Source organism: Podarcis filfolensis (genome assembly GCF_964270895.1).
Source record: "Podarcis filfolensis genome assembly, chromosome: 3".
Classification (NCBI taxonomy): Eukaryota; Metazoa; Chordata; class Lepidosauria; order Squamata; family Lacertidae; genus Podarcis; species Podarcis filfolensis.
Window position 1 is genome coordinate 34,451,669 of NC_139606.1, and position 25,750 is coordinate 34,477,418.

The 25,750-nt window shown below is 44.0% G+C and overlaps 3 protein-coding genes across 9 annotated transcripts in view; 2 read left to right on the forward strand and 1 right to left on the reverse strand.

Annotated features, from left to right (window-relative positions):
* Positions 1–11,793, forward strand: BAG2 (BAG cochaperone 2). Of its 2 annotated transcripts, XR_014546485.1 has the most exons (4): positions 1–828; positions 6,134–6,243; positions 7,219–7,995; positions 8,533–11,793. XR_014546485.1 is itself a non-coding variant. In XM_083607423.1 (3 exons), the coding sequence occupies exons 1-3, from the start codon at positions 446–448 to the stop codon at positions 7,617–7,619; spliced, it is 894 nt and encodes a 297-aa protein (XP_083463549.1). In that variant the 5' UTR covers positions 1–445; the 3' UTR covers positions 7,620–8,479. The 2 variants fall into 2 exon arrangements, 1 of the variants encoding a protein (XP_083463549.1); XM_083607423.1 differs by lacking the exon at positions 8,533–11,793 and having other exon boundaries at positions 7,219–8,479.
* Positions 9,346–25,138, reverse strand: RAB23 (RAB23, member RAS oncogene family). Of its 6 annotated transcripts, none has more exons than XR_014546486.1 (8): positions 24,054–25,138; positions 21,201–23,961; positions 20,022–20,107; positions 18,928–19,084; positions 17,333–17,415; positions 14,098–14,190; positions 11,723–12,928; positions 9,346–11,648 (listed from the first exon to the last, which is right to left on the reverse strand). XR_014546486.1 is itself a non-coding variant. In XM_083607450.1 (7 exons), the coding sequence occupies exons 2-7, from the start codon at positions 21,353–21,355 to the stop codon at positions 12,789–12,791; spliced, it is 714 nt and encodes a 237-aa protein (XP_083463576.1). In that variant the 5' UTR covers positions 21,356–21,414; positions 24,901–25,057; the 3' UTR covers positions 9,346–12,788. The 6 variants fall into 6 exon arrangements, 3 of the variants coding, with proteins under 3 accessions (XP_083463576.1, XP_083463578.1, XP_083463577.1); XR_014546487.1 differs by having other exon boundaries at positions 21,201–21,414; positions 24,901–25,057; XR_014546488.1 differs by having other exon boundaries at positions 21,201–21,414; positions 24,544–24,813.
* Positions 24,670–25,750, forward strand: part of PRIM2 (DNA primase subunit 2) — a gene marked incomplete at its 5' end in the record, with an annotated part of 65,628 nt that continues 64,547 nt past the window's right edge. Inside the window, 3 exon segments of the mRNA XM_083607265.1 lie at positions 24,670–24,922; positions 24,925–25,002; positions 25,005–25,177. Of these exon segments, the coding sequence (XP_083463391.1) occupies positions 24,670–24,922; positions 24,925–25,002; positions 25,005–25,177 (504 nt within the window).

Below are 25,750 nucleotides of genomic sequence, written 5' to 3' on the forward strand. Positions count from 1 at the left end.
TTAGGATATGCGTCAGGATGATGGAGAGAAAAAAGGTTAGCCACTTTCTCAGCAAGAGGGACACGTTTAGCTGAGCTGCGAAAGGAAAGCACCAAGAAGCATGTCCTTAATGGGAAGCAGGGATGGCGCCCTATGACGCCTCAGTGCAAGGCGCGAAAGAGGGCGGGAAGGAAAGGAGGAGGAGGGTTGCTGATCCAACACAAGGCCCCTTTGCCCAATACGAAGACAAATGGCCCTTCTTGTAAGGCATTCATTTGCAGCCACCTCTCTCGCCAAGGCTGGAATCAGCTTTAAAGGGCTTCATTTAAACAAACACGAATAACACACCACTGGGTTCCCCTCACCCCTAGGGCGCAGCTTAAGCCACAGACGCCGTTTCCAGTGCGGCGACCAGCAAGCAAGGATAGAATGCGATGGGTTCCGGGAGGCGGCAGCGCCTCTGAACATGTGCAGAGCGCTTCCTGCGGGCAGGGGCGGGGTGGGCCCCTCTTCTCCTAAGGGAGGGGGCTGCTCGTCGCCGCCTTTGGCGGCGCGTCGGGTGTCAACCCTGCTGCAGTCGCTGCCTGCCTGCCTGCGGGGACGCTCTCCAGGCAAGCGGCGGGCGGGGAAGCAGCAGCACCGAGCGGTGGAGGCAGCGACGTCTTGGCTCTCGCGGCCCGCCATGGCCCAGGCCAAGATCAGCAGCTCCAGGAGCAACTCCAGCGTCGCCGAAGCCGGCGGCCAACAGCAAGTGGGTGGGGGGCAGCTGCGGGGCCGCTTCTTCCGCTCCACCTCCATGGCGGACCGATCCAGCCGCCTGCTCGAGTGCCTGGACCAGCTGGAGAGGAGGTAACACCCGCCGGGCTCGGCTAGGGAACGGGGCGGACAGTGGTCTGGCTTGGCTTGGCTTGATATATATATATAGAGAGAGATGGGGTTTAGCAGCTTTGCAAAAAGTAGGCAGAGAGAGAGAGAGCTGCTCGCTTGCAATGGGCATTAAAAAGCAGAGTCAAATCATAATATGACTTCTTCTTCCCCCCGTCGGGGTTCGCGTGTCTTCCTTTTGAAGGGTTTCCTTATGGGGCTGGCTTTTGTTGCTTGCCAGGCTCCCTGTTAAGCCCCGTGCGAGGGATGTTGACTAATCTATCTTTCTAATAATCCCCTGATTAGAATCGCTCTGCAAACTTGCAAAGTGCTGCTTTGCCCCTCCGGGTGTCTCAACCCCCGCAGCCAGTTTTCCTTTTGTTGTTCAGGTATGGTTTCAGTGGTGTCAGGCATGGGAAAGCAGCGATTATTCCTTCGCAATCCAAAGTGATGTCTGAAATCCTAGCACTTTTCACATATTGACTGGAATGAGGGGGACACAGGATCGTGTGTGCCATCCTTACTGCTAGCCATTAAGTCTTTAGATCCTTTGCACATAGGATTATTACTTTTTAATGGATTTTTTTCTCTGCAGTTGGAAAAGCAAGGTTCACGTTGGGGTCGGGGGAAGAGGAAAATATTTGTTCTCCTTGAGCTGAATTTATGAAAGTTGAGGTGAGATGGATCACCCAGTCCTGCTCTCCCACTTTCAGCCTAATATGTGAAGGGTGCTTCTGTCGCCAAACCTCTTGTGTGCATTTCAATATCTGTGTATTGTGTCAAGAGACATGTTAAGTTGAATGCAGGCATCAGCACCTGACACCCTGGGGCAGCTGTCAGGGCTCACCCAGCATGTCACTGCAAGCCACCATTTATATTTTCCAGAGTGACATGAGTTTGGCACTCTGGGGCACTGTGAAGAATTAAAATGCCATCTCTCAGCCCCCCCCCCCCCATGCACAACTGCTGCCACTACTGGATATGCCTGAGGGGACCTATCTGTGTAAGACAGGGTCCACCAGAAGGCACTTTGACCTTTGTCATTACTATTTGGGGAGAGGTCCTGTAGTTGCTAATACACACATACAAGATACTTTCCTACTTTAAAAACAAGGCCTTGTTCCTTAAATGGAAGCCAGCATTTCGAAATCAGTGCTCTTGACGGGGTGATACAGTGGTACCTCAGGTTAAGTACTTAATTTGTTCCAGAGGTCCGTTCTTAACCTGAAACTGTTCTTAACCTGAAGCACCACTTTAGCTAATGGGGCCTCCCGCTGCCACCGCGCTGCCAGAGCACGATTTCTGTTCTCATCCTGAAGCAAAGTTCTTAACCCGACGTACTATTTCTAGGTTAGCGGAGTCTGTAACCTGAAGCGTATGTAACCCAAGGTACCACTGTACACCTATTACCCCCATCCTGGCCAGTGGTCAGGATGTAAAATAACAGAGGTTGATTGGAAGTGATTTGCTGGAAGCTTTCGCAGGGAATTGTTAGCTGAGTTGCCATTTGAATCTAAGGACTCGTTGACATCTGATGAGGTGCTCTGGTGGTGCGTGCAGGAGAGTTGGTTAGGTCAGATAGGAGGCTGTGGAAGATATGGGTCTTCTGCTGCCATATACCAAAGGGAATGGAGGTGATAACATATTACTGCAACTTACTGCAAGGTGCTCGCTGTCCGTGGGGCTGTTAACAGAAGTTAATACGGTTAATAATAGAACATTAAGTGAAACTGGATGTATAGAAACACATTTCACCTGGTTAATTTCAGGCTTCAGTTTTAAAGTTTAAATAGCTTGGGATCAGGATACCTTGAAGACCACAAATACATCCTTGTTTATTAATATTGTCCCTTGAGTCCTCATCACTGAATCCCCTTTGTATGCAGAAGTGAGGTGGACTATGATGGAGCATTTTCATTTGTGTCACCCCAACTCTGGAATGCTCTCTATCTAATGCCATTTCAGCAACAGATTAAAAAAATGCTATTTTTATTCTTATGTATTTATGATTATTACTTTGTCAAAATAAAATAAAATAAATAAAAGTTGCTTAGGCTCTTTTCTTCTGTGTTTTCTCAACTGTTTTAGTTCAGTGTGACCTTTGTTATTCTATGTTGTTCCTTTTTTATTGAGTTTTACAGATATTATTGATGGCTGATTTGAATATTTAAATGTTTGTTTTAAATATTTGTTCGCTGCTCCTGGTGGTTTTTATCTGAATAGTGCCATATGATTGGATATATGTACATGCAGGTTTATTTTGAAATGGCTTTCCCCCCCTCATGCAAGCAATTATTTTATGCTTCAGTAACTGAGTGCGTGTGTAGCTCCAAGAGCTACAACCTCGTGCAGGATGTTGGGGCATTTTAACTTCATAGCCGGTTGCAGCTGCCTCACACTTTCCCTCAGTATCTGTGTAAGAATGAGGAAGAAATTTGCTGCTGCAAGATGGTCCAGCTTTATGAGTGACGTACACAGGTGCCATGGTGGGAGAGGCCTATATATAGTTCCAAACTAGGAGGGACCTGGGAGCCCCAGCTGTCATTCCACAAACCATATGGAGTCTGAGCACCTTTTTTTTGTTGGCAATGCCTGGGCCTTAAGGATTCTAGGCCCCACTCGACTCAATGGGATTTGCTCAATGCTTAGGGTTTTACTTTTAATTTGTCAGGAATATGTGATTCAAAATGGGAACCTTCCATTCCAGCTCCACTTCCTTTAGGGAGGGAAATCTTTATATCAGAAACATTATCAATCCTTTTCCATTCCCCAGGGCTTAAGCCACACAGTTGAGTTGCCTGACTGCTAACATCCAGGTGTGTGCATAGGTGGTGAGAAATAGGCTCTTACCATTTGAAGAATTCAAAGGACACCTTTTAAAAATAGACTCTACAAAATAAAACCTGGGAACAAACGAGGGCACACAATTAAGCCTCCCCCCTCCCCGCCCCAGCTGTCCTATTTCGGGCCTTAAAAAAGAGTGTGACCTGAAGGAACTTAGCCGAGGAAGCTTTTCCTGTGATAAAGTGAAGGGTTCACATACTTAATTTTTGCATCGTTAGCTTGCTGCTAAAGGCACTGGTAGCAAACAAACAAACCCTGCCAGAGCTGTAACCTGTTGAATAAGAAACAATGCTACAGTACTAGTTTGCTGCTTAGTAGAAATAGAAAACTATATTACAGTACATTAGAGCATTAAAGCTATCTCCTTCAAATCCTGCTGAAGCTGAAATAGCTTGCTGGTCCTGCTGTTGCATTTCATAACATATATTTCCATCTCCAAAAAAGGAAGCTAGAGAGCTTAGAAAAATAAGAGAGGATATCCTAGAACTGGACTGGGCCGAGGTGAACAGTTTGGCTGTGGAAGTTCAGTGAGTTGATGGAGGCCTAGCGTTCAACAAGGTGGCTGCACGCTTGATAAAACACTTTTCCTGACAGAACAAACCCTTCACACAGAGCTAGAGATCTGAGAGAAGGAGTTCTAGCCTAATTTTCTCTCCACCATGCTAATTTCCGTGAGCGGAAAGCAGCTCACTAGGTGTCCTTGAACCAGTCAGTGTCTCTCACTCACAGGTTTTAACCTACCTCACAGGGTAGTTGTGAGCATAAAATGGGTTGGAGAGGAATATTGAGCTCTTTGGAGGAAAGGTGGGATATAAATGTACAGTAGTACCTCAGGTTAAGTACTTAATTTGTTCCGGAGGTCCGTACTTAACCTGAAACTGTTCTTAACCTGAAGCACCACTTTAGCTAATGGGGCCTCCTGCTGCCGCCGCGCCACTGGAGCCCGATTTCTGTTCTCATCCTGACACAAAGTTCTTAACCTGAAGCACTATTTCTGGGTTATCGGAGTCTGTAACCTGAAGCGTATGTAACCCGAGGTACCACTGTAATATTATTAATTAATGAATAATTGTTTTGTACGAAAAAGCACCCCATCATGTGCGCACCCATCAGCAGTTTGAAGAGGCACTAGGCAAACACAGAACAAAGCTCAAGGCTTTTCTGTTACGTTAGCTTCATGAATATTTTTGTTAACAGTTTGGAGAAAGACAGGTGTAAAACAATATGGACTTCTCTGTTTTCAAACATAAAACTCCACCGAGATAACACAACCATACTGTTGGTGTAGAATGAATGTAGGTGATCGACAAGATAGTGAAATTAATTTTAACTCCAGCATAACAAGTTACTTCTGTGGAAGCGGAAGACCACATTTTTAGGAATTCTAGTCCTGCCGGTAAGGTTGGCTTTGAATATTTTAATGGGATTTCTAATGAGATAGGTGAATGAATGTAACAGTGGGCATGACAGTTAAACGCGCGCACACACACACACACACACACACACACACACACAAGCACAGCATTGATTTGACCCATAAAAGCCTCTTCATACATTGTAGTAGAAGAAGAGACCCATTAAATCTTTCAGGAGCAGGGAACACAGTTCTCATAACACCGGGCGTTTTTCTAGTGCAAATGTCTTTCTGTAGACATTCATGACTGAATACACTTCTGAAGCTGAAACAGAGGCTCGAACAGACATGACTCAGCAGATCTATGAGCAGCAGTCTCAAAGGTTTTATAAAAGAGCCATGCCATGTTTAAACCCCTTCCCCGCATCACTTTTCTGAGGGAGATGATCCCAATTGGCCCTCGTTCCATAATAAAGCAAACCCCAAAGCAATTTCAAGAAAATGTTTTTAAACCTTCCTGCAGGAACACAATTGCAATTTTGTGTGTGTGTGTGTGTGTGTGTGTGTGTGTGTGAATAGTTGAATTCCTTTCAAAAAGGCCAAAGCAGCAATTTCCACAAGTGGATCAATCTCTTCACCGTGCCATTTTCTCAGTAGCAATGGCCTTCTTCCGCCCTTATTTGCATGGTAGGAAAAAATATGGGCAGCACAAGTAATTTAGCTATCTACTCTAAATGTACAGTGGTACCTCGGGTTACATATGCTTCAGGTTACATATGCTTCAGGTTACAGACTCTGCTAACCCAGAAATAGTGCTTCAGGTTAAGAACTTTGCTTCAGGATGAGAACAGAAATCACGTGGCAGCAGTGGGAGGCCCCATTAGCTAAAGTGGTGCTTCAGGTTAAGAACAGTTTCAGGTTAAGAACAGACCTCCGGAACGAATTAAGTACTTAACCTGAGGTACCATTGTAAAATGAATTGGTACTGCCATGAATGAGCAATTATTTTCAGTTATTTGCTAGAGAACGTCACTACGGGTAGCATTTGATTGTTTACAAACTCTCTTCCTATTTGGTTTTTCCTCTTCCCAGGGTTGAAGCTTTGCGCGATACAGCATCTTCAATGGAGCAGGAAAAGGAATCACTTCTAGAAATGATCCATGGCATACAAAACAGCCAGGATATGAGGAACATTAGTGAAGGTAAGAGTCTAGCAGTGTATGAATCACTCACTCACTTGGGGCAAATGAAAAAAAGATATACAGTATAGGGTAGTAGCCAATTGGTGGAAGGCAGCTATTTTTGGCAATTTCCCTTACTCCCTGTAGCTCCCAAAATTCACTCCAAAGTGCCATGGGTGTGTGGATATCCCAGTCCTATTGGCGTGAGGAATATAATGTTGCAGGGAGGCAGGAGAAATCACCCAAAATTATTCCCTTCACTGTTATTGTTGATGGGTGCCTTCCATCTGTGGAGCGACACCAATTGTATACCATTCATAAAACTCATAATTTCACATTCCTGGAAAACACACCATACAATGTTTGAGCCCCTTCGCCTGATAGTGAAACACTTGTTATTTTGCATGGATAGCTGCAATATTGGCCAAGTCAAAATCCTCTCCTAAGAGAGAAAATCTCTCTGCAAGCCCACTAGAACTATGATTGCACTCCCAGCTTCTATGTTGTGCGGTAAAGGTAGGTAAAGGGACTCCTGACCATTAGGTCCAGTCGTGACAGACTCTGGGGTTGCCGCGCTCATCTCGCTTTATTGGCCGAGGGAGCCAGCGTACAGCTTCCGGGTCATGTGGCCAGCATGACTAAGTCGCTTCTGGCGAACCAGAGCAACGCGTGGAAACGCCATTTACCTTCCTGCTGGAGTGGTACCTATTTATCTACTTGCACTTTGACATGCTTTCAAACTGCTAGGTTGGCAGGAGCTGGGACCGAGCAACGGGAGCGCATCCCGTTGCAGGGATTTGAACTGCCGACCTTCTGATCGGCAAGTCCTAGGCTCTGTGGTTTAACCCACAGTGCCACCCGCGTCCCATGTTGTGCGGTAGAAGAGGCAATTATACAAATAATACTACTAGCTTAGCTTGACTTTTCCAACTTAGTACAGCACGTTGGTTTGATGTAAAGCTTTAAAACCAAAACGTTTCCACTTTCAAAATGCAGGTGAAAGAGAAGAACTCAGTCTGACTGCTAAACGTTTGATGGGCAGAACCCTCACGGTGGAGGTTTCAGTAGAAACCATCCGAAATCCCCAGCAGCAAGAGTCCCTGTTACATGCCACACGGATGATCGATGAAATAGTTGGCAAACTATTGGATGATTTGGAAGACTCCAAGAGCCGCTTAATGTCGCTTTATGGTGCTTGTACATCTGAGGTGCCAGCTGGACCTGTTAACCAAAAATTCCAGTCTGTTGTAATTGGATGTGCGATAGAAGATCAGAAGAAAATCAAAAGACGGCTAGAGACTCTTCTCAGAAACATAGAAAACTCTGAAAAATCCATCATGCTATTGGAGCACCAGAAATCCACCGCAAGGCACCTCTGCAACAACGGGAAAGATTAAAAGCGAAATCAAATAAATCAAAGAATTGCTGCTTCCCTGGAATTTGAAGAAGAAAAAGCAACACCAGAGGACCTTGCATGTCTATGTAGCCCTTAAACCAACTCTTGGGCGTTCAGAGCACAGAGGCATAGCTAGAAGGGAAGAAGTTTGGGGAAATTCCCTTACTTTACCCTCAGTGAGAAGACTACCAATTAAAAAATGGACTCATATGAAGCGCTTCCTCACTCTGCAGCAGATACAGGATTAAGCAGCTATAGGACTGTAGAAGCACATGAACATCCAGCAGTTTTCAATCCATTGCTTTTCTTCCCCCAGAGTTATCCAGCCTATCTTACTCTGTGTGGGGAATAGTAGCGTCCTGGATATATTAAAATAGGTAGCTATAGCCATATTTGATATCAGTATTAAAATGTAGGCATCTGATGATGTGCCAATGATTTAACTTTTCATAAGCTGTATTTGGTTTGCTCCCGTACAGTTAACTGTTTTAGTATTTTGATACTTCTGTTATAAAAAAAATCTGCTGCTGAATTCCAGAAGCTCCTCAGTCCGTTTTGCTTTGTTCTCTAGAAAGCTTCAGTGTCTACCATCATGTGCAAAAATGTCACATCGCACACTTCCTTTCCTCTCTTTCTCACACACACACACACACACACACACTCTCTCTCTCTCTCTCTCTCTCTCTCTCACACACACACACACACACACACACACACACACACAAAAGGCAGGTAAATGAGCATTGCATAGGGAGAGGATTCTGGGGTAAGTGGATTGCTGCAGTAGATGCAAAGAAAATGATGTGCACTTTTTTCTTGTTGAAAATTAATAAAAGTAGATTGCACTCTACATTGTAAACACTTCCATAGCCTTTTTTTTGGTAAAGGTTATATTTATTTATTTTTATCTATAGAGCTACAAATTGCTGGACCAAGGCAAATTGTGAGAAACTTTATATTCTAGTCGCACTCCCTCTATTATTCCACCTGCTCAGAAATCTTAACGTGTAAGTATCAATTTGGTTGTAAGTTGCTACAACTCTGTTATGACTGTGGAAATTGCTCCCCAGTTTTCTGCAACGCTCTGGGTAGTGAGGAAGGCCAAATGATAGCTGGTGCACAAATGGAGTTAAGACTCGCTGTGAAGCTGACCAAACATGTGTTTGGTCCTACCCTATTGTGGTGGAAGCAATGAAGGTTGCATAGTTGCCTCCAATGCATCTTTGACCTGCCCATCCAGTGGGGTTTATTGGAATCTACCATTGCAAATGAGATGGTGGAACTCTCGGAAGCCTGCTGTGACAATGCTAGGTGCATAGAGAATCAAATGGCTTGCCTTCATAGGAACTTGAGTCCTGCCATTATTTCCAGGTCCAGGTGAGGTGTCCAATGCCGGGCTTGGTGGCACCAGTTTCAGTTGTTTTTATCCTACAAACATGGACAAGATGCTTGTGTAGACCAATCACAATATGATTTTTTTGACCATTGTTCAAGCCAGATGCTGAGGGTTATGCAGGTGGGTCTGGGGGGAGGTTGATGCATCATTATGTGAGAGAAGTACTATGACCAGTGGAACTCCACCTGGGAACAACAGAGGCAGGCCCCTTAGAACAAGCTCCCCTCTGCAATATAGCAGGCACAATTGTTTCAAATGTTTATTTAAAACATACTTAGACATTTCCCTTGTCCACTGATGCTGATTTAATAATTCCAGCACTGCAATGATATTTTGCTGTTTGAGGGATGTTTATTACTTCATTAGCATAGTTTTTACTACTGTAAACAGCTCGGGAGGTTTTCTGTTTTTTTAAAAAATGAAAATCTGCCTACAACTTATTAATAAATGCAGTAAACAGACAGAATACCAGTCACTTTTGTTATCCTACAATAGTTAAGACTTGAAACATAACTCAGAATCAGGCACACTACAACATAACTGGCACCTTCAAAAATTTGAGAATAGGTGAATGCCCGGCAGACACTGCATTGTATCCAAGGCATATTATGATTTAGGAAAAGAATGTTAGTAAATACCAGTTGACTGCATGCCAGTTTTACGGAAAATCAGCTTTCAGTTAAAATCCTTAGGTTCCAATTCACCTAAGGGGCACAGGGGTATGGAAATAGGCTTTGGCACACAGACAATACCAATGGAGTCTATTTTGTGCATAAAAAGGAACAAGCAGAGATAGATACACTTCCAGTATCCAGCGCTGCATGAAAAATGGGACTGTAGACAAAGAGCAAGGTAGATAGCTGGTTAACAGCGCAAATCACCGCTGTAGAGGTGTTAGCAGGACCCATTTCCCTCCTTCAAAATGGGCCAGCTATCACAACTATCAAAGCTGGCAGTGTTACCCATACATTTAGCAACATATGCAGAGTTATTGTTTTTTGCGTGAAAAGTCTTCTCGCTTAGACATCTAGCAATGACTTTCAATTAACGCATTTGCTCATTAGGCAGGAATTCAACACTGACTGATTCCTCAGTGCAAGTATGTTGGCTTGCCAGATGGAACAATTCCTTCTCTTATGTGCTGCTCTGGGGTGCATGCGGGGAGGAAAAGTGGGGGAACTCCCCTTGTGCAAACAGAAATCCTGGTGCAGGGCTTCTGCCAACAGGACTCGTAGTTGAACATGATACAAAAATGACTGGTAGTGCATCTTCCTTCTGTACTTAATACATCTATATTGGAAATGCATTACAGATGACTTCTGTAATAATTTTCTGGCGTTAAGAAAAGATATCCTAGAGATATCTAGGATGGTCCGTTATCAATCTTTAGCCTACTAAAGGCACTCAACTCAAGCTTTAAATTCTGAAAACAGTATGCGCTCAAACCTCAACGTACAGCAGCACAAGTACATGTTATAAACACACATTACATTTGCACTATTTTATACAAAGGCAAACAAGTAAAAAAATCACTGAGATCAGATTCCTTCTGTTCACAAGTACAAAACATGTAAGGCTACTAGTTTAATGTAAAAATTTTCATATAAAAATAATGTGCACACAGAGCCATAGATACTTAAGTAAGATTGAGTTGACAGTGGACAATTGGTAACTTGCTGATATGCTCTTGCATTTGTCAAAACAAAGCAAGACTTAATACAGTTTGGACCCATACATCTACAGCCATCCAGTGAGTAAATGCACTTGTTTAAAAAATAAGGTACTTAATCCAACAATTCATAATGAAGTAAGGGATTGATTACTGCAATGCCCAACTCATTGCCAGCAATGGGAATGGTTATGAAAGCAAAAGGAATCCTATGCTATTCATTATGTATGTATAGCTATATACTTTTTATTCCATGTTACTCGATAGCTAGGCAAAGACTCTCATCGAAGAAAAAAGTATGTTAGTTTTAGCATATGCATGTTCATGGAATTTCAGAAGCCCTCTCTCAAAATATAACTCTTACTGTGGGATGTGCTCTTAGGACGGACAATGCAATATTTCAAGGTTGATGGATATAGTTTTAAATCTATTGGGTAGCTGAAAAGTAACATTCATGAAACGAGATCAATATTCAAAAGAACTGTACAATTCAGCTGCCAGAGCTCCAGGTCATGTTATTCACCCTTGGATATAATTACATTCCTCAGCTACTAATATCCAAAGTTTAGAATCAGAGTAATTTGGTAGTGACAGAACTTAGTTACAGAAATATTGTAGAAATATTAAACAACATGTAAACAGAAAGCAATCTTATAAATGCATGCTTCAACAAAGAAAACTAGGGTTAAAGTTTTACCAATGATCTTGCAGCTTGAGATTTTTTAAAAACAACTAATGCCCTCAATCCAAGTGCCCTGAAAATGCCGCCATCCTGATGAATGGGGTGGGCTGTGACATAGGAGTGCTGAGGGAGAATTCACAGAGAGAGCCTTCATAACCCTATCACATTCAGCCTCCAAAAAGTTAGTGGACCATGTTCAGGGGGGTTGTTGTGGAGAGGAAGGGATGTGGAAGTCAGTTTTCCCCAAGTCCCAATATGTACCCTTAGCTCTGGCTCCAACCCACTTTATAGGGGTACACCATTAATGGGCCAACAATTTAATCCTACGCATGTTTATTTAAAGCATGTCCCATGAACCTGGAAGGTCTTGCTCTAAGACTATGCATAAAAGCCACAACGGCATGATTAAGAACAAGTGTGTATTTAAAGTAACAAAAACAAAGGGGGGGGGCTTATTTCCCTGAACCTGGGATGCTCAATAGATATTACAACAAGCACTAGAAAAAGTCCTCAAAAGCACTTTGATAAAAAATCTCTTTGTATTTTGCCATGTTTTTCCATTAATATATAAGCTATAGGGTTGTATTTTTTCAAAAACAGAGCTGATTGAAAATAGAACTACCAGGCTGTACCATTTATCACCTGCTTGCCTCATTAAAATTTAGAATATATATGTATATACATATGACACTAAATTAACTAAAACATCTAGGTGTAGCAGCAGAAGTATTTGCCTTTGGCACCGTACAATTTTTTGAAAGAAAAGTTAAGGCCCACAGAGTAGGGAGAATGTAAGCATGCACAATACCATTTGGGAAAGGTTTGTTCAATTTTTTTAAAAATGAAAGTCATCTTTAGGATGCCAGTTCAGAAATTATCAGGAACCTATCATTGGGCCCAGTACCTGATTTATTATCCTGAATCTCTGACCAAGTTTTTATATACACACATTGCAGCTAGAATTCATAAGCTATATAAATATTGCACCGCCAATATTGCCAGAATGTGCATATAGTTAACAAACTATTAATCCGAACTGAGCTATGTGGTCAAATAAGTAGGAAAATGCATTTTCTCTTGAACGGTACCAATACTTAAGCATTTCAGCTGAACTTTTTCTTTTTCTTTTTAATAAAGTGAAACCTATTGTATACTTTAATACAACACATCTTTCGCCTGGACAGTTGTCCTATTGAATGTAAAACAAATGCATGGGGCAACGGTTCTATTTTTGTGCTGCCGGGGGTCTCATTATGTACTGATAATAATTCATTGCAACAGGAATATCCACTATCAATGCAAGATCCAATGCGTGCAACATCTGCTAAAGCACTGGTAAAACACCTCTACAGCCAGTTGTGTCCCTTATGGGTTTCAGCCGAGCAGCTGTGTCAGACCATCTTTTCTTCTCTATGCGGGAGTGTTAGGGAATGCTGCAGTTGCTAAAAGGGCTTCTGTTTTTCTTGGTCCTTTGTTTGTTTGGCCTTAGGTTGATGACATCACCACCATTAAGCAAGTTAGAATTCTGCCCAGAATGACTTCCACCTGCTGTGTTGAAAACACCTATTTGAAATCAAGCACAGGCACGAAAACGGAGTTACATATATGCAAACTGACCATCTTTGAAATATATGAGAGATATTAAAATTTTAATTGTGAGCATCTTGAACATTGTGAGATGTGTCCTGTATACAGATAGATAGATAGATAGATAGATAGATAGATAGATAGATAGATAGATAGACAGACAGACAGAAATACAACTTAATGTAAAAGCATGGATAATGCACAATTTATCCTTAGTTTTTCCATTTTAGAAATGTGTGCCTGATCAAATAATGACTTCACAAGTCGAGATCCCAGAGACAATTAAATAAAATTAATGCATGCTACTGTCAATCTTTAATATATCTTTTTGCAAAACAAAAAACCTAAGGGCAGGATTCAACTAAATTGTTGCTTGGAATGAGATCTGCTTATGCAATTAAATTTCCCTTCCTTCTCTTCTCCCTGTGACCCTTAAAGGGTCGGGGAAGCCCCAAGTTTAGGGGGTGCGGGGCCGGGAGTCCCATTGCGCGAGGAAAGCTCGTTTTTCACATACTCCAGTTAACGCTATATTGAATTTCACCCTCAGTAACTGGACATTGGCACTCACACTCATCACTTGGCAACTAAAGCACAGCAGAGACATAACCCTGCGACAACAAATCTTACTTTTAGACACAAGAAATGGCGATGGGGTGGGTGTGGGGAGAGCAGACTGTGAAATACTTTAAAGAAGAGCTACATACAAAAGTTCAGTGTCTATGTACAAAAGACAGTTTACAAAGCTATTTTCATCAGGTGCCAGTTTTTTCTTTAAAAAACAACAAAACAAAAACAGCCATCTCTTGTACATCTTCGCTGGCATAATTACCATTAATGGCAGCTATATATTTTCAAACAATGCCAATATGCCGGGAATTTTGCACTGTTCATTCTTTGCATAACTTCAGTGCACAAGATTTTAAGAAAAGTGGCTGACATGCCCTCGCGTCATTAGTACCGTAGTTTGACATTCTAGAATAGAAATCATAGCCACACACACACAGAGCACATTTTCCCTACAGCTATTTGGTAAATTAAGTGTTTTTTTATTTGACTTTCACTGAAATACACTAGGAACACAACAGACACCCCATAGTTAACAGGATATTTTATCAGCAGGCAATACTGTGTGGTGGCATACATACCGATTTTGTTACTACTTGTGTGTACTACTTCTGGATCTTCAACTATTCTTTGTTTGAGTTTTTGCAGATACTTCTCAGCCAAATACTTAAAAACTGCAGAATATATATAAAGAAACTTTCAGGCATTAAGAAAAAGAGACAGGCACAGTTTGACATATTCAAGCTACTAATCCAGGTCCGATTTCAAAGTAACAAAACTCCTACTGACCATAGAAAAAGAAAAATCCAACCACATAAATGTCTCAGAAGGTGGTCACATGCAAGATAAGACACATATTGCAGGTCAGGATGAATCACATGTATACCTGAAGGAGCGTCTCTACCCCCATCGTTCTACCTGGACACTGAGGTCCAGCGCCAAGGGCCTTCTGGCGGTTCCCTCACTGCGAGAAGTCAAGTTACAGGGAACCAGGCAGAGGGTCTTATCGGTAGTGGTGCCCGCTCTGTGGAACACCCTCCCATCAGATGTCAAAGAAATAAACAACTATTGGACTTTTATAAAACAACTGAAGGCAGCCCTGTTTAGGGAAGCTTTTAATATTTGATGAATCATTGTATTTTAATATTCTGCTGGAAGCCGCCCAGAGTGGCTAGGGAAACCCAGCCCGATGGGCGGGGTATAAATGAATTATTATTAAAACCATTTCAGAACAATTTGGACAACCAACACCTGGTATATTTATAAGAATGACCTACAGCTAAATATGTACACCCAGTTTGTTCTGTGCTGAACAAGCTGCCCAACCCTGCTTTACGACATAATAATAAATAATAATAATAATAATAATAATAATAATAATAATAATAATAATAATTTATTATTTGTACCCCGCCCATCTGGCTGGGTTTCCCCAGCCACTCTGGGCGGCTTCCAACAAAGATGAAAAATACACTAAAATGTCACATATTAAAAACTTCCCTGAACAGGGCTGCCTTCAGATGTCTTCTGAATGTCAGGTAGTTGTTTATCGCTTTGACATCTGATGGGAGGGCGTTCCACAGGGCGGGCGCCACTACCGAGAAGGCCCTCTGCCTGGTTCCCTGTAACTTGGCCTCTCGCAGTGAGGGAACCGCCAGAAGGCCCTCGGAGCTGGACCTCAGTGTCTGGGCAGAACGATGGGGGAGGAGACGCTCCTTCAGATATACTGGACCGAGGCCGTTTAGGGCTTTAAAGGTCAGCACCAACACTTTGAATTGTGCTCGGAAACGTACTGGAAGCCAATGTAGGTCTTTCAAGACTGGTGTTATATGGTCTCGGCGGCCGCTCCCAGTCACCAGTCTAGCTGCCGCATTCAGGATTAGTTGTAGTTTCCGGGTCACCTTCAAAGGTAGCCCCACGTAGAGCGCATTGCAGTAGTCCAAGCGGGAGATAACCAGAGCATGCACCACTCTGGCGAGACAGTCTGCAGGCAGATAGGGTATCAGCCTATGTACCAGATGGAGCTGGTAAACAGCTGCCCTGGATACAGATTTGACCTGTGCCTCCATGGACAGCTGTGAGTCCAAAATGACTCCCAGGCTGCGCACCTGGTCCTTCAGGGGCACAGTTACCCCATTCAGGACCAGGGAATCCTCCATACCTACCCGCCTCCTGTCCCCCAAAAACAGTACTTCTGTCGTCAGGATTCAACCTCAATCTGTTAGCCGCCATCCATCCTCCAATCACCTCCAGACACTCACACAGGACCTTCACCGCCTTCACTGGTTCTGATTTAAAAGAGAGGTAGAGCTGGGTATCATCCATATACTGATGAACACCCAGCCCAAACCTCCCGATGATCTCTCCCAGTGGCTGCATGTAAATGTTGAAAAGCATGGGGGAGAGGACAGAACCCTGAGGCACCCCACAAGTAAGAGCCCAGGGGTCTGAACACTCATCCCCCACCACCACTTTCTGAACACGGCCCAGGAGGAAGGAGCGGAACCACTGTATGACAGTGCCCCCAGCTCCCAGCCCCTCAAGACGGTCCAGAAGGATGTTATGGTCGATGGTATCAAACGCCGCTGAGAGATCCAGCAGAACTAGGAAACAGCTCTCACCTTTGTCCCTAGCCCGCCGGAGATCATCAACCAGTGGGACCAAGGCAGTTTCAGTCCCATGATGAGGCCTGAATCCCAACTGGAAGGGATCCAAATGGTCCGCTTCTTCCAGGCGTGCCTGGAGTTGTTCAGCAACCACTCGCTCAATCACCTTGCCCAAGAATGGAAAATTTGAGACTGGGCGATAATTGGCCATCGTGGCCACATCTAAAGATGGTTTTTTAAGAAGCGGTTTAATAACCGCCTCTTTCAGTGGGTCTGGGAAGGCTCCCTCACGGACGGAAGCATTCACCACCCCACGAAGCCCATCGCCCAGTCCTTCCCGGCTAGCTTTTATAAGCCAGGATGGGCAAGGATCCAGGAGACAGGTGGTTGGCTTCACTCGTCCAAGCAGCCTGTCCACATCCTCGGAGGTAACAGATTGGAATTGATCCCACACAACTTGACTAGACAGGACTCTAGCACTCTCCCGCCCTGGCCCTGCTCCCACGGTGGAGTCTACTTCTTCCCGAATCTGAGCGATTTCATCTGCAAAAAACTTTGCAAAACCAGTCTCTTTTTCATCATGATTATAGGAATGTAAATAGCTGCCTTTTATCAAGTCACACCTATGGTGTCAGACAGGAGTCTTTCCTACACTTACCTGGCAATATCAGGGACCCTCTGCCTGCATAGCCCGTGCTCTACTACCAAGGTATGGTTGCTCCCATACATCTCTGCTGCCAGCCTTAGAGCTCTTAGTTTTTCAATCATTCCCTTTGAAATTTGAATTTAGCTTGAGAAGTTACTTTACTTGGGCCTAGCTCTCACTGAAGTGGTAAACACTGGGATGTACCACTTTAGACTGCAAATGGAGATTTGCATGACCAAATGCTCTTCAGTCCATCCACAAGAGATTCCCTGTACGTTAAAAATTAGGTGTTGCAGACAAGCATTGATACAGGTTGATCACTTCAGTGAGAACTAGGCTTGAATATTAGTGTTGGAAAATAAGAAAATAAGCCAGTGGTGGCCAAACTTGGCCCTCCGACTGTTTTGGGACTACAACTCCCACCATCCCTAGCTAACAGGACCAGTGGTCAGGGATGATGGGAATTGTAGTCCCCAAACAGTTGGAGGGCCAAGTTTGGCCATCACTGAAATAAGCAGACAACATTTGAAATTCCCTTCTGGAAAAGTTACAGCGAACTCTTACCTTCTGTTACGTTTAGGTCCTCCTTTACAGATGCTCGGTAGAATCTTAATTTTAGCTTTTTTGCCAACGCTTCTGCTTCTTCACTGTTTACCGGAGCAGAAAATTGTTTCAGACACTGGTTCTTTCCACACACACACCCCAGTACAACAGACACAATTAATTTAGATTATATTTAATCAATAGTAGATTACGATTACTGAAAGGTAACTGTATGCAAGAGCAGCAGATGATTGCTGTTGACAATATTGTAGCTTTAGGTTTATTTGCTACAAGGACTGAAGAGGTGAAGCTAACAGATGGTGGGCGGGCAAACGTAACTAAAAATACAGTCATACCTCGGGTTACAGACGCTTTGGATTGCGCACCATGCCGAACCCGGAAGTACCAGAATAGGTTACTTCTGGGTTTTGGTGCTTGCGCATGTGCAGAAGCACTAAATCGCGCTTTGCACATGCACAGAAGCGCCGAATCACATCCCGCGAGTGCGCACACGCGGCGCTGCGGGTTGTGGATGCTGCGGGTTGCAAACGTGCTTCCCACACGGATCATGTTCGCAACCTGAGCGTCCACTGTATATACAGTAGTCTGTTATAAACCATCACAGCACCTTATGAAATATATGCAATCAATCAAGATATTCAGAGTTAATCTGTTATCTGCCATAACAGAGAAAACATAATTTTTGCATACATAAACCAGGTTAAACTAAATCTCCTTCATTCGTTTATTAAATTTATATTCCATCTTTCATCCAAGGAGCTCAGAGGGGCACTCCCCATGTTATCCTCAAAATAAGCCTGTGAAATGGGTTTGGCTAAGAGACAGTGAATGTCCCAAAGTCACTCAGTGAGCTTCATGGTTGAGTGGGGATTTTCAACCCTCATCATCCAAGCCCTTGTCTGACACTCTAACCCCTACACCACCCAAGTTTAATAGGTATTCCGGACTTAAAAGTCACTGCTTGGAAATGAGCCATTCATTTCAATACAGCCTGTGGCCAAACCTTACCCTAGAGTGCCAGGCCCATGTCGTGAGACACAGGTCTTTCCTACCAGTGTGTGAACTGGAGAATGGGGCACGAATTATTTTAAAGTGGAACTGGGAATGGACTAGAGGTGCTGAGCTACTCCTCTTAACCCCCCAGCCTGCCCAAGCCACACTCACTTCCAGTACAAGAAAAATAACCACTGGAGTTAGAACAGGAGCGATAAGATTGCAGGGGCCAGTGGGATGGGGAGAGTTAATCACCACCTAACTATACACCTCATTTGCGTTTGTACTCACTACATACTCTCTAAATCCTGCTTTAATTATTATGTTGTTTTAATGGGCTTGTTTATTATACATTTTAATTATTGATGTTTTGTTGTTTGGATGAGATTGTTTTACTATGTATTTTAGTTACATGTAGCTATATTTGTTTAGTTTGTGGCCTGCATGCTGGTAGCTAGCCACAACGGGCCATATATATCCATGCCCATTATCAAACCGAATACTTGCCGCTTCTTTGAATTGTTTGCATTTTTGTGTGACCGTTACAAAGTCATTTAAGCGATTTGAAAACTGATTTCACGAAGCATGGCAACAGCACTTACTTCTTTATACAAGATTCATCTAGGAGGTCAATTTTATTCTGAACAAGCACTGTAGGGATGTCTCCGACTTCAGATACTACTTTCTCCTTCCAAGTAGGGATTGCTTCAAAAGACTCTCTGTCAACAGTCGAAAACACAAGCACGCATGCTTGGGCTCCTAAAAGTCACAATTAAGCACCGTTTTTTTGATAAATTTGGTTAACCATATCAAACCTATTAAGAAGCTGGAACAGGACTGTTTTTTCCTACTTTATTCAAATAAAGCAAGCATTTTCCAGCTAGTTTGTGTTGAGCACAGTGGGACTTATACCAGAGTAAACATGGCTTATTGTCCCAAAGACTTTGTTCTTACATTTGACTCAGGTCTTAAGGGCTGCACAGTAAACAGGTGTCTTAGTTGTCAAAATCACTCCTTAGGGTTGTTTATACTACACTTTAAAGAGAACCATGTAATGAGCCCCTTATCTGGAGTCAAATACTTGGATCTGAACAAAAAAACACCACTGCTTGTTATTATAAGAACAAGTTACTCATGATATTCTATCTAGCTCCCCACTGCCAACAGTGAATGGAAGGTAATAGTATATACACTGGCAAGCATTTTACCTGAATTCTGAGCAGTCACTCCTGTACTGTAAGCAGTACGAAACCTTGTGTACTTAATGAAACCCAATAGTCTATGCCTTAGCCAAAGTCCTTTGAGCTGGGGTTGTAGAGAATACCTGCAGTTATAGAGTATTGTTTTATATTGTATATTTTAATTTTAATTAATCCCTGTCAAACTTTGGAGAGGTAGAATACAAAAGAAATAAAATAGGTGTGGATGAACAAAATAGGTGTGCAGAAGGAACTAGACGAGTGGTTCTTAAATTTTGTTTCATTAAGGGCTGCCTTTAATACACCAGACTTTCTTTATAGCTACCATGTGGAAAGCCACCTTAAAAAGCTTTGCAATTAAAACTGATCATCTCCTCTTATCCTCTCTGGCTGGAATCTAACAATGCACATTGTTTAGGAGACATCAAAAGTAACACAGCCTAGAACCATTGCCAGTTTCCTATACGACATGTCAGTATGCTAGTAATTCTATTTACCTCTGTAATAAGCTTTCGTAATTGCATCAAATTCTTCTTGACCTGCTGTGTCCCACAGCATCAGTCGGACATCTTCATTGTTGACTCTTAAAAAAACCAAAAACAGCATACATTCTCAATATTTAATCATACTATAAAAAGCAAAATAAATTTCTTATTTAAAGTACATTTGTGGCAGTAGCGTTTATACCCCACATCTTTTCAGGAACACCTAAATCTATCCTACTTCCTTGTAAATTATTTATGCCTTTTCTAAAAAAATTCATTTTTTTATCACGATAGCTCTTGCCCCTTGCCTTTTATCTCACAACTCTGTATGGTATGTGAGAATGAAAAGAGTGTGACTGGCCAAAGGTAACCTAGTATGCTTCATGGCTGAATGGAGATTGAGCCCAGGTTTCCTGAGTTCTAATCCAACACAGCCTGTCAAACCTTAGGTCCCCAGATTCTGGTTTGACTACAATCACCATTGTTGCCAAGCAGAATGGCTGATTATTAAGGATGACAGGAGCTGTAGTTTATCATTATATGGAGACCCAAGGCTGTGGGACTACAACTTCCCTCACCCCACAACGATCAACCATGCTGACTAGGGATGATGGGAACAGCAGTTTAACAGCATATGGGGACCTAAGGTTGAGAAGTAACTGCTGTAACTGCTACACAGCACTGCCTTGATTTCAACTGAAAACCATCCTGCATCTTACTTTTCCCCTCTTTCTTTGTGAAAATGACTTCACTACTGTGTGTTAGTGAAATTTTAAAATTCCAGCTTACTTTTACTGTGATGTTCTTGTCCCCTACATAATATACTGCTATTCCCTGTCAGAAATATTCCCCACTTTTTCACTCATTCACACAACCTTTCTATCTCATCTGACAAATGAGACCTTTCCTTAAAAGGGCTGGTCTTTTACACAGTCTGTGCATTTTTTTGCATTTATTATTCAAGTCGGCAAATGTGGCACTTCTATGGAAAGTCTGCAGAATACAATTAGCATATAAATGCCTCACTTTCAGCTCTGTTAAAGAAAGGAAGAATAGTGTCACAACACTTTTCTCCAAGAAAACATTAGCTCAGCCCTTACAAAAAGCATCACACACAGGGAGGGAGGGAGAGAGAGAGACATACAAAGAGTGGCAAGAAGGAACTGTGCCCCCATATGTTAAAACACATACTGCATTTCTCTTTCCAGGAAATCAACTCCAATAGTTTTCTTGTAATCTTTCGTGAAAATTCCTTTGCAATATCTCTGGATCATACTGGACTTCCCAACAGCTCCGTTTCCAACCACCACCACTTTGATGGCTACTTCCAGATCTTCCTCCAACATCTTGGCAAATCCCCAAAGTCTGCAATTACTTCACAGTCTTAGCTAGATCTTCCCCGTATCTGAAGAGAAAGAGTAAAAATACTATTAAAGATAGTGCTATTAAAGATTCTAGCTTCTATGATCTACAGTGTATATGGGAGATAAGTGGCTTGTAGACCCTGTCTTTGTCTTTTCCCCAAGGCATATCTCACTGTACAGCTGAATGCCCTCAAGTTGACTGTTCAGTGTCAGCACATACACCTTGAACCCAAGGACAACTAGGATAGTCAGGGTCAATTGTATCAGATACTAACACATGCCCAAAGATCCTGCTGCAGAATTTTGTTGCCTGAGGAGGAAGATGCATACAGAATGTCTATTCTTTCTAGCTCATTGTTCTTACCAAGCTGCATCAAACTAACACCATCATTAACTCTCAAATTCCAAGGCCAACAGTACTGTATGAAAAAAAATGAAAGCGAAAGTTTAAAAAATACCTATTTGAATTGTAACAAGTAAAAGTGCTCTTTTAAGTAGGGTGGCTTGTTTTCTTACCAGGCATGCACAACAGAAATTTATTCTTTTAACAGTGCCCCATAAAGTATTTGTTCATTATTTGAAAGGAGGGTAAAATCAAGATTGGTTAAGTAGCCCATACAAATACAACTGAAAGAGAGTTACTCTAATTGTTTCAGAATTACAATGTCTGCAGCAATACATATCTTACGGCTGCACAGTATCACACTACAGTCCCTTCACGTCTTAATTCCTACCCGAGGCTGCTGTTTCCGAGGCATTTCATGTCTACACCAGCGCCTTTCCAAAGATACACACACCCAGGTTTAAGTCAGATGTCAGTGTGCAAACTCTCTGAGGATTTAGCCTCATTCCATTCAGTATGATCTGTTGCTTGTTTCCTTCCCCACCCTGTGTAATGTTCCTTCCAGCCACAAGTTCATCTCATAAATCTCCAACACACACAGACACACACACACAAAAAAACTACACACAAAAAACTATTCAGCTCCTTCCTACATCATACACATTGGCTGCCGTGGGAAGCAGCCTCCCAGGTCAAATTCTACTCCTAATATAAAATTAGAGTATCTGTTCTCTGGGTTGGCCTTATCCAAGTTCCCGAGGTGAGCAACTATTCTGACATTACACTGTAAATTAGAGGCCATAATTAGAGGGGGGGGGGGGAGAGAGGAACAATGTGACATCAAGACATTTCCAAGGGTGGTAGCTCCACCCGGGGCTGTGACATGTAGCATTCACCAGAGCATGTCTCCATTGTATTTCTGAAGCCCCCTAACTCACCACCAGGAATGTGCTATACTAGTGTGACTCTACATGCAGTATGTGGGGCTCGGGCTCAACTGGCCAATGGTGCAGTATACAATAGTCACTGCTTGAGGAAGTCACCTGGTGAAGAATTTGTAAACTGACTAAGACCGGAGGTCACTTCTGGAGGATTTTGTAAATTTGCACACCTGAATTCTGCAAGGCCCTCCAAGACATACAGCCACTGCAGCAGACGAAGCATGTACGGTGGTACCTCGGGTTACATACGCTTCAGGTTACAGACTCCGCTAACCCAGAAATTATACCTCGGGTTAAGAACTTTGCTTCAGGATGAGAACAGAAATTGTGCTCCGGTGGCGCCGCAGCTGCAGGAGGCCCCATTAGCTAAAGTGGTGCTTCAGGTTAAGAACAATTTCAGGTTAAGAATGGACCTCTGGAACGAATTAAGTACTTAACCCGAGGTACCACTGTACAGCCCAGATCAGATCAGTGACTGTACCACAGGACCCCTAAATTTGTTGGTACCTCCACCTTGAGTTACCACTCCCCCAAGCAACATTTACATATTAGACTCAGGGAAACTCATTTTTACAGACCTGTTCACATGGCTTTTAGTATTTTTCAAAAAAAGAAACCACCCTGACACTTAACAAATATATCAGACAAGTGGTTTTCATAGGGCATCATTTTGTATATACCAAGTCTCACCCTAAACGTAACTAACGGAGCAGTTAGCTATTCAGACAAAATGCACAGTATCACCATCTAAGATAAGGAGTATACTAGGCCTGCCAAGTGACAGGTACACGAAGGCAGGCAAATAAGTGCAGAAATTCAACCAATATAACTGCAAGGGCTGCTTCGTAATGCAGGACACCCCGTGGTTGCAAAATCTCCGCAATGTGGAAGGACAAAGTATAAATCTGACTGAGAACTCTGTCTTGGACCATCGGAGAGCAATAAAAATATCAGAAACCCAGAGTACGTACTGAGTGCCATGTCATCACAACTCTCTGAAATGTGAGCTCATAGCCAAGGATTTTGAAGCCGGTTTCAGCTTCTCCACCATCTGAGGATGGTATACCAATTTAATAAATAATTGTAATAATCTTTTATAGGGTAGGTACCCAGCTGAATCCTTCCAACCTAGCAGTTCGAAAGCACATCAAAGTGCAAGTAGATAAATAGGTACCACTCTGGCGGGAAGGTAAACGGCGTTTCTGTGTGCTGCTCTGGTTCGCCAGAAGCGGCTTAGTGATGCTGGCCACATGACCTGGAAAAATGTCTGTGGACATATGTTGGCTCCCTCGGCCAGTAGAGCACTGCAACCCCAGAGTCGTCCGCGAATGGACCTACCGGTCAGGGGTCCCTTTACCTTTACCCAGCTGAAAGAACATTGTTTCTGTTAAGGGACTGGACCTACCGGTCAGGGGTCCCTTTACCTTTACCCAGCTGAAAGAACATTGTTTCTGTTAAGGGAAGCGGGTGTAGTGGAGTCAGACTACCTGAATCCCGGGCAGGGCGAGAGACAATCCTCACTCCGTCATGAAGCTCACCTTGCTTGGTCAGTCCCCGTCTCCTAGCCCAAACCTACCCCACAGGTTTGTTGTGACGGTTAAAATGGGGAAAAGGATAACCAAGATTTGCCATCCTGAGCTCTCTGGAGGAAATGTACACAAATGTAAAAAATAAAATAAAAAAAGAGGGAGGAGAGTTCAGGCAGGGAGAAAGGCTCGCTCGGAGACTCGGACCGGGGTGGGGGGACGGGACATTTTTGCAATTCCAACCACACACGCGCGCACATTACGCACAGGCTGCGCGCCTCGGCCGCTCCACCTCTCTCCCTGCAGCCTCCCAAGCCAACACCAAGTCGCCTGCACAGGCCGTTCCCTCCACGACCTTACCAGCACCTCCAGGCAGCCCCGGTGGCGGAGGCGCCCGGCTCCCGCCTTCCCACAGCAGCCAGTCCGCTTCACATCTTCCCGCCCGGGGCCGTGCAGGGCTGCAGGCTCTGGCCGGCCGGCTTCCCGATGCCACCCCAGCAGCGGCGCCTCGCTAACCGGCGGCAGCGCGCGCGGAATGCGCCTCCACGGCGACGGGCAGCCGGGAGAAGCGGAGGGCCGGCCCTACCCAGCAGCATACGCCCATCACCATCATCCCGGCTTTTCCCCGCCACCCGCCACCTCCTCCCAATGGCAAACACATCCCGGGCCGCCGCCCTTCCCGGGCTCCGCTTTCCTCCGGAGGCGAGAGGCGCTTACCGCCCCGAGCAAGCGCCGAGTCCCCGGCTCCGCCGCCCGCTTCTGCTCTCGGTGGGCGGGAACAGCCTCGCTGGCCCGGGTGGGAGATTGCAAGAGGAGGAGGAAAGGAGGAGGAGGAGAAACGCCACATGCGACGAGGAGCAGCAGCCCCTTCGGCTCTGGGAGGCGCCGGATCGGCCACCAGCAGCTCGGCCCGGGCGAAGCAGGCGAAGCGCCCTGGCTTGGCGGCTCTCCGTCCTGGATGTGCAACCAGATCCTTATGCAAGCCCAGGCTGACGTAGGAAAAAAACCCCGCGGAGATGAACGGGGTATTATTGCTCCTAAACAAGCGCGGTTGGCGCCTAGGTAGCAACAAGCCCTCGCGTGGTGGTGGTTTCGCTTGCTACAGCGCCCAGGGCGCCAATAACTCTCCCCTCCGCCCATCCTAATAAGGATCAAGGGTTTTACAGTGCAATTCTGTGCACGCCTACCGAGGTGTAAATCCACCAGGACTTACTCCCAGGTAAGTGTGTATAGGGTTGCGGGTTTTAGGGCAATAGAAGGGTTAAGGCAAGAATGAAGGATCTGTGGGTCCTAACCAGGGGCCGGGCATCCCCACTGGTTTAAAGCGTTGTTACTTCAGCCAAGAAGATGAGAGTTCAAATCCTCACTTAGCTGGACTTCTGAAAACATCATGCTTTTGGGGTGAAAGATTACGGAGTTCAGTGTGACTGACTTCCATTACAGATTAGTTGTCAGAGGTAAGGGGGGGGTTGTTTGGAGGAGCAAGCAATTCATTGCAGGTACAGTATTGTTATATGCATTTACAGGTCTCCTATTACACACCTTGTCCTTTGGCCTAACTAGGGTG